The sequence below is a fragment of the Trichosurus vulpecula genome, chromosome 8 (genome assembly GCF_011100635.1).
Source record: "Trichosurus vulpecula isolate mTriVul1 chromosome 8, mTriVul1.pri, whole genome shotgun sequence".
Lineage (NCBI taxonomy): Eukaryota > Metazoa > Chordata > Mammalia > Diprotodontia > Phalangeridae > Trichosurus > Trichosurus vulpecula.
In genome coordinates this window covers 71,588,230-71,597,014 of record NC_050580.1, presented here as the reverse complement: position 1 = coordinate 71,597,014, position 8,785 = coordinate 71,588,230, and the positions used below count along the sequence as shown (strand labels likewise).

Here is an 8,785-nt window from a genome sequence, read left to right as displayed (position 1 = left end):
GCAGGACACACGCTAACAGTACAACCACGCAGCTTAGAGGGTCTCCAGTCAAGGCACTCTTATAGAAATACACACATAGACACAGAACACATAGCTCTCCAGAAAGTACAAGTCACTTTTCTTTAAGACCACTGCTGGGTTGACCTGTGCCCCAGTGCTTGTAAAGATTTAGATGTCATTCGCTGAGAGCGGGAGCTTTATTCTCCTACCAAATGGGGGCTGGAGAGGGAGGGGGTGCGCTCCTCCCCGCCTCCCCTGCCCCAACAAAACAGACTAGTAACAGTTCATCTGCAAAGTTTCCCCGGGCAGCCCGTGGGATCCGTTAGTCCCTCAGCAGGCAGGCAGGCAGGCAAGAAGGCAGGAAAGCTCCTTGGTCCATCCTGAGCGGCGAAGGAGGGCGGAGGGAACGCCTGGCTCCCCCTCTCCCCCTCCCTCTGACGGCTCCCCCCCACCCAAGTGCCAGCACTTCTCACCTCGCAGGCAAGGTGATTGGTTGGCTCGCCTTCCCCACCCTAGCTCCTACCCCCACCCGCCCACCCCCAGCACTGTTCTCCCAGGGCTGTATCCCCGCTACCCTTCACCCGTGCAAAAGGCGAGCGGCGCAGCCAGAAAGCGGGGAAACAGGAGAGCCGAGTCCAACCGGCGTCCCAGGAGCTGAGTCTCAGCGCCCAGGCTGCCAGCTGCTACTCCAGACCCCGGGTGGGTGGGGCTGTGACTGCTCTGCTCCCAACTGCTGCAGTCACAGAAGCTATAGCAGCAGCAGCGGCGGCGGCAGCAGCTGCTGCTTCAACCACTCCCTAAGTGCCACCCCGAGCCCAGGCCGCCCTCCCGCCTTCCTCCCTCCCTCCCTCCCGGGCTCTCCAAATGGCCTGGCGCCGCGCTCGGGCCGGGCTGCTGCTGATGCCGCGGCTGCTGCTGCTGTTGGTGCAGGGGAGAGCCAGCGGCAGCCGCACGTCCGGAGTGGTCGGATTGCCCCCGGCTGCCTACGACTTCTTGTTCAGTGGGGCTCCCTCTGCCTTCTCCTCCGCCTCGGCCTCCTCCAGCTCGGCTGCAGCGGGCAGTGAGCGCCTAGGGGAAGTATCTGCAGCCCTGGGCGCCAGCGCTCGGGACATGGTAGCTGTCCACATGCTTAAGCTCTATGAGAAATACAACCGCGAGGGCAGCCGGCCGGGAGACGGCAACACCGTTCGCAGTTTCAAACCCAAGCTGGGTAAGCTGATTTGATTCCCATCCCCACTATCCCCTTCCTGGACTGCCTAAGAACTTGTCAAAACTCTCTCTAGAGGGACTCGGCGATCTTGGTGCCTTTCTCCCACTCTTGGAGACAATGGTGTAAGAGAATCTTTCCAGGGCTCCTAGGCCCCCTGATGTTTTAGAAGCACCTGGGCATTTCGTCTTGAACCCACTGCTTCTACGCCTAGAGGAGGGGGTGGGATGGTGGTTATTATTCAGCATCTCGAAGACCCCCAGCTTGGCCAAGACAGATGGGCATCTCATGAGCAAAGTGGTTTATCGCTGCCAAAATGTCCAGTTGGGGTGGAGCTGGCCAGGTGGGCTGACTATAGTGGGGATTGGAGAAGCGGAGGTATTCTAGGCTCACTGACCAGAAAGAAAGTAGCAAAGCCACCTCACAAAGAAGTTTTCTCTGTCACAGTAAGTCCTCTCCAGCCAGACACTGAGCCTATCCCCCTCCTAACTTCACAGGTCTACTGTGGGGTGAAGTTGGTAAGAGCGCCATCTGTCAACGTGCAAGCAATAGCCTCCTTTAGCTTCACATAACCCCTTCTCCCTGTCCCGCAGACTGTCCCCGCTCCAGAAAACAGTGTTTTTCCTTGTTTGGCGGCACAATGTAGGGATTCCCCGATTCCAGTCTCTAGGCAAAGTGCTTGGGAACTCTAAAGATCTCAAAGGCTCCAATTGCACTCAGTTGGGTAGCTTACACTGTAGTAGCAAGGCTTCCCCCAGTGATCCAACATTGGGGATATTTGGGGGTCTTCGGTGAAGTATGGTAAGAAGGACTACCCCACCCTCTGCCTAAGAAGTGGCTATTCTAAAAGAGCCGCTGATTTAAAGAAGTGTCTATCCCTTCACCTCAAGAGTGGATTGATTTGATTAATTCCCCGTGTGCTTGAGGACAATCAGAATCATCTGTAGTAGTCAGTAACTTCTATGCAATCATTTGGGTTGCTTTGTCATCCTAGGGATTATTAACTAAATCCATTTTAAGAACGGAAAAGTTAAACAGAGAGGAGGTAAGCAACTTACTCAAGGTCACACAGCAAATGGAGGGGGGGCGGTGGTGTGAAACTAGAAAGTCTTCTGATACCTAAGCTCCAGCTCTCTTCCCTGTTGTGATGTATATTTTGCTTTTCAAGATGAGGGTCAGTATGGAAAATTTATTGGTTTGGTGAAAAGTAGGGTCAGTGGGTAGCTGCCTTCTTTGGTATCAAAGAATTTCTCTTCATAGCTTGGGCTTTTGAACATTTCACATGTTTTGAATATAGATTCTGCTAGAGGCTTTATGTTTATATGGCTTAATTTGATCTTTTTTGTTTTGCCCTACAATCTGTTTACTTGTGACTGCCTCTGATTCTCTGAGTGTCTCTGCTTCACTGATAGGAGCCCATCAACTCATTACCAACCTGGGAGGTAGGGAGCAAATCTGATTATCCTAATCTTGTAGTTAGGGGAAAGAAGGCAGCCATAGAATAAGTGTCTTGGGTAGAGGCAGGAGATCGTTCTGATTAACTCTGTATGACACCTAGCATCACAAACTCTTGGAATCAAGGAGTTGATGTCAACCCATCTAACCCCACAAGCATTGCAGGAATCTCTTCTCTCTAACATCATCTTTAACCACTGCTCAGCCAGCTGATAATTAAACACTTCCATAATGGGGAAATCATGACTACACAAACAATCTCTTTTGTTTTTCAGAGACCTCTAATTCTTAAAACATTCTTCCTTATACTTAGCTAAAGTCAACCTTTTTTGTAACTTTCATCTTTTGGTCCTAGAACAGCACTGTTTCCCAATAGGTGTTTGCTATAGTCTTTGTGTTGCTTTAAATAATGATCATGATCGTCAGAAAAGACAGTAGGGTTTACCATTGGTGTTGGGAAGACCCGCATTCAAGTCCTACCTTTAACACATATTAGCTGTGTGACCTTGGGCAAGGCATTTGCCTTCTCCGTGGCAGACAGCTCTTTAATAGGAGCTAGGAGCTGCAGAGGAGGTATCAACCTGCACTGTGCTCATCATCTGATCTTTCAGTACCCTCCATGAAGCTTTGTAAGACAAGAAGCTACAAATGTATCGCCAGTTGCCTTGGAAAGGGGACTTTCCACATTGGGAATTCCCTACACAGATGAAATCACTGATGACATTACTTAAGTGGAGCTAGGAAAAGGATTCGGCTCCTGAGTCTATAATTCTAATAATTCAGCGTTAAAACTATTTGATTTTTAAAATAAAATACAAATTAAGAATACTGAATTTTTTAATTCCAGGGGCTGTATTTTTTCAGAGTGAAGATTAGGAATTGGGGAAGAGCCATTGCAAATTATTTTAAGCTATTTCTCACCAGATTTTACTTTATCCACCCAGAACACTCAAGTATACTGAGCATTTAAAATCTGGGGCATGCTTACTATATGCTAGGGGTTTTTGCATGTCTTTCTTCATTTTCTTAAAACTATGTATGTATTTATCCATTTATTTTTAAAGAGTATTGATATCTTTTGTGTTCATATACCTTCATTTCTAAATATATTCTTCCCCCCTTCCCAGAGAGAAATTTTTTTTTTGTAACAAAGAATAAACTGGAACGAGAAAATAAAGCAGTTAAGCAAAATTAACCAACAGGTTCATGGAGGCTGACAATATATGCAGTGTTCCACACCCATAGAGCTCCACTTCTTCAAAGAAGGGAGAGAGGCACACACTAGTTTTTATTAGTTGATCCTCACTGAATTGGAAAGGAATCTAGATACTAAGCCCCCTCTTGTTTTATTTAAAATAAGAGAACAGATATGCAAAGAGTTTAAATGACTTGCCTGGGAATCTATCAGAGTAGAACTCAAACCCTTATTCAAAAGTCTGTTTCTTTACCTACTGGGCTGGGCTGCTTCTAAAGTAAGAGATCTTGGCAGTTTCTAACTCTATTAAAAAAATTCAAAATTCAAAACAAACCCTGTAATACACTTGTGTAATACAGAGATTTAATGGCACGTCAAAATGGGTTTCATGGTGCCAATGAACCTTTACTTCCCTTCCAGGTTTTTTTTTAATGAGTGCACAGTATTTTCCACTGAATATGCATTAATGGAGTACCACCTACAATCTCCAACTAGTCTGATTGCAGAGTTACCTGGCCGTTGGGGCTTAGCCACTGAACAGCTCTTTACAGAAAGCCACAAGACCTAACCTACTGTATCCCTGTACCATCTCACCCCCTGGTCTAAGATTTTCAGACTCCCACCATGGGTTTTTCTTTTTTCACATCCCAGTCATATTTTCCATCTTCCTTTGGGTGGTGGTGTAAAGTAACAGCTGTTTCAGGGTAATGGATGAGGGGACAAAAATCTCTGGAGTGTTTAGACTCTTTGTTTATCTAGGGGTGATAACACTGTAAAGAGTAGCACTTGGACCTAAATTTGGCATGTACTGAGCCTAAACCCATCACATAATTAGCACAGACAGCCTCCTAGGGCCAGAGTAAAACCACATGATGCCTGGCCACATAAACAGGTTCTGCAGTTGGGTCATTAAGAACTGGAGTGTTATGCAGAGCGCACAAAATCAAGTTGGTTAGAATTTTCCAAGTTCAGCAAGGAATCCATGATTACCAAAAGAAGTTTACATTTACACCAAGTCAACAGATGCATTTGGCTTGAGTTATTTTTTTCAAGGTCCAACTAAAATCTCATCTTTTACAAGGAGTCTTTCCTGTTCCCTCTTAATATTAGTACCTTCCCTCAGCTGATTATCTGCGTTATATCCTTTATATATCTTGTTTGTTCATAGTTCTTTGCATGCTGTCTCCTCCCAATAAACAGTCAGCTCACTGAAAGCAGAGGCTCTCTTTTTTTGGCCTTTCTTTGTATCCTCAACACTTAGTATGGTGCCTGGCACATAGTAGGCACTTAATAAATTCTTGTTGACTGACTTAAAATGCCTTTCAAAAGAACCAATCCTAGAATTAAAGGAGTCTGAGGCCATCCAGTCCAACACCCTGACTACCACATACAGTCTTTCTACAACAAGTGTCTATCTGTCCTCTATTTGAACACCTCCAGTGATAGTGAGCTCACTACAGGACCTCATATGCTTGTCATTCTTGAACACATTGCCATACAACAGCAATCTTTCCCCTCTCTCTTCCCCAGGGAAAATTTCAGAAACTACTCTTTGAAGTAAAATATATATATATATGTATTTTTTTTTAAGATTCCAATAGAAAGGTCTTTCCCCCTTAGATTCTGCCTCTTCCTCCAACATCTTGGGTGGTATTTTTTGGTTGTTTGTGCTTGAATGGCAAGAGCATGCCTTGTATCTCTGATAGTAAAATATGAATCACTAAGAACTCACATACTTTTCTAGGAACTAGATGCTTCTGTCGTGTCTTCTCCTGTAAACTGAGCTAATCCATTCTGGGAAACAAGGGGGAAACCCCATACTCTGGAAGAATCCCAGGCACTTCGTAATAATGTAACAGGGGAGGAAGGGTACCTTAGCCTTTTGCCAGTATTCTCATGTTCTGATATCAGCCCCTTCTCTGTCAACCAGGAGACCAAAGGGACAGATGAAGAGGGACTAGGATGCCCCCCCTTTCAAAAATAGCAAGCATAACAAGTTAGATTTTTACAAATCTTTATGGTACAAAGCACTTTTCAGACTTTAGTTCATTTAAAACTCCATGAACACAGAAAAATGAGGAGAAGGAACTCTAGAGTTTAGACCAGGGGTGGGGACTTAATAAAAGGATTTGTTCCCTAAAACTTGGACTCAATGAAAAGGCCTCCCCCAAGGACCTAGAAGGCCTTGAGGCTACAGGTTCCCCACCCCTGAACTAGATGGCCAAATCTATGTCCATTTCCACTCAAATTACCTCAACCTGGGGAGCTTCTCGGAAGTCTGGAAACAATGATCGTTGTCCTTGCCTCTCATGGAGGCAGCATAGGGAAGTTAGTTGAAAGAGGAGTGAATTAGGCAAATTTAAGAAATATTAGAGCCCAGACCTCAATGTGAAGCTAGAGAAAGTGAGGCCAGTAAAGCTAAATGACTTACTTGCTCATTGTAGCAAGTCAGAACTCTGAATTCAGTATTCCAAATTCCTAGTCCTTATGAGTTGAGGATGATAGTAGCTTGCATTTATATGATGCTTTCAGGCTCGATTAAATTCAGTAGACAATTGGACAGCTAGGTGGCATAGAGGACAGAATGGCAAGCCTGGAGTCAGGAAGACTCATCTCTGTGAGTTCAGATCTGGCTTCAGACACTTACTAGCTGTGTGACCTTGGCCCAGTTACTTCACCTGTTTGTCTCTGTTTCTCATCTGTAAAATGAGCTGGAAAAGGAAATGGCAAACCACTCCAGTATCTTTGCCAAGAAAACCCCCAATGGGGTCAGGAAGAGTCAGACACAACTTGAACAACATCAAGACAATTATTAATTAATCACCTTCTGCATGCAACGCACTGTGCTAACCACTGGTTAACATAACACTTTGCTCACACTCTGTTATTTATCCTTCATTCTCAAAGAGGACCAATGACATCATATGTGAGTGATGTCTTAACTTGCACACAAATTGGATTTAAGTGAGGCAGAGTTGCACAAAATTAGCAGCCTCACTCTATCTTTCAGAGTCATTGAAGTCCGGTGGCAAAACAAAAGTCAAGATAACTGGTGATGGCCCAGGATGCAGTGGGTGACCTTGGCCCTTCTAACTCAAGGTCATTTCCCAGGCCTCAGTTTGTCTGAGGCAACTCCCATTTAATGACTAGGTAAGAACTGAGACACAAGATGGCCTAATTTACCATCACAAAAATTTCAGTCTGAAAGGAGAAGACCCTCAAAGTTTCTTTCCAGAACAGAAAACAATTACATTCTAAACCATCAAAACTAAATAATGAGCCACAGAGGCTTGGGCTGGGGTCTATTGGCCATTCAATGAAAGCTACAGAGATTTGGGTTTAAAGGTGTAGTCCAGGGGTAGGGACCCTGCAGCCTCAAGGCCACATGAGACCTTCTAGGTCCTCGGGTGTGGCTTTTTGACTGAGTCCCCACCCCTGGTGTAGTCACTTAGTTCCATTTGAAACACAATGGGCTGGTCCAAAGGAGGTGTATTCACAACAGCCCTATGAGATCAACCTCTACTTTCTTTGGTATAGGGAATTCCTCTACCAATCCAAGTGAGCACCTTTAAAAAAAAAAACCAACTTACATCCCTAGAGAGTTACCTAGAGCACTGACAAATTTAGTGAGTATTGGTTCCCGAGCTAGCTCTCTGTTCATTGCGCAAAGCTGTTTCTCAATTGGTAGGTAATACAAATTATATTATCCCTGAGGTCTAGAGTTGTTGGGACCCCGAAATTCAAAGGCAAATGACACAGGTCCTGCCTTGAATGAACTCGACCCAAGCCTTTTTTCAGCCAAAGACAAGGTTTGTTAGAACACTGGTCGTGGTGGGCGAGATTTTAAGAATCCTCACTATTGGCCAGACTCGTAAGGAGTTTGAGCAATTTAATGGGGGGCAAGATGGACCTTATATACAGAAAGATCATGGGAAGTATCTAGGAGTGGCCAAGTAGTCTGGGGTGACTGGGAGGTAACAGAGAAGCACCTGGGAGGGCCAGGTGCCCCAGGCAAATGCCAGGGACATGGACAATGTGGGAAAGTCCAGAGGCTTTTCCTTTTTGGGGTCCAGATCCCAAAGACATGGTCTTTTCATTTTAGGGGTTCAGGTGCCATCCTCATCATTCCCATTGTACAGATGTGGAAGCTGAGCCTTAGAGATGAGAAGTATCAGAGCCGAGAACTTGAGTCCAGGTTTCTCTTCAAGCTAATGCTACTTCCTCTGCACTATACAACCTTTATGTACTTTTTGAGGTTGGGTTTTTTTGGAGGGGAGTATTTTTATTTGTAGGGAGCAGACTTGTGATTTCATTGATGTAGAGGATATCTAGTGAAAGAAATCCTTTCTTCCAAAGCACATCCACCACTATTTTGCAATGTAGAGTCTCAGAAGTTACATAAAGCACCGAAAAGTTAATTGACTTGCCCAGGGTCACACAACCAGAATGGATCAGAAGCAGGACCTGAACCCAGGTCCTCCTGACTCCATAGTCTCCTCACTATTTCACACTGCCTCGTTCTGTGTTGTCTAATGTAATTCGTTCTGAGTATAGTAAGCAAGGCTCTTGTAGAAAGCATTCTGACTTTGTGAATATCTGAAGCAACTTTTCCAAGGGGAGACCTACAGTTCCCAGGATTCCTAAGCCCCTCCATGTCAGAGAAGCAATCAAGTCATATTTGTGCTCCATTTTCCTTGATCTTTGTTCTGAATTTTTCTGAAGATTATATTTTTATGTATGTATGTATATATGTATACATGTATGTATATTTCAGATGTCTCTTGTATTAGCCCAGTTCTCTGTCTTAACAAATTAGCTTTCATAGGATTTGGGGGTTTAGTTTTTCTCAGGTGTATAATAATTAATTAGAAGGGGTGGGGTGAAGCTGGAAACCCTGAATTCTGGTGCAATCAGTAATGAATGACATT

The 8,785-nt window shown here is 44.8% G+C and overlaps 1 protein-coding gene across 1 annotated transcript in view; it reads left to right on the top strand.

Moving 5' to 3' along the window:
• The first annotated feature begins 292 nt into the window (after nt 1-292).
• GDF10 (growth differentiation factor 10) overlaps nt 293-8,785 on the top strand; it is a 22,096-nt gene continuing 13,603 nt past the window's right edge. The window contains exon 1 of the mRNA XM_036769640.1: nt 293-1,210. Within this exon, the coding sequence (XP_036625535.1) occupies nt 865-1,210 (346 nt within the window). The 5' untranslated portion in view covers nt 293-864. The remainder of the gene's footprint in view (nt 1,211-8,785) is intronic.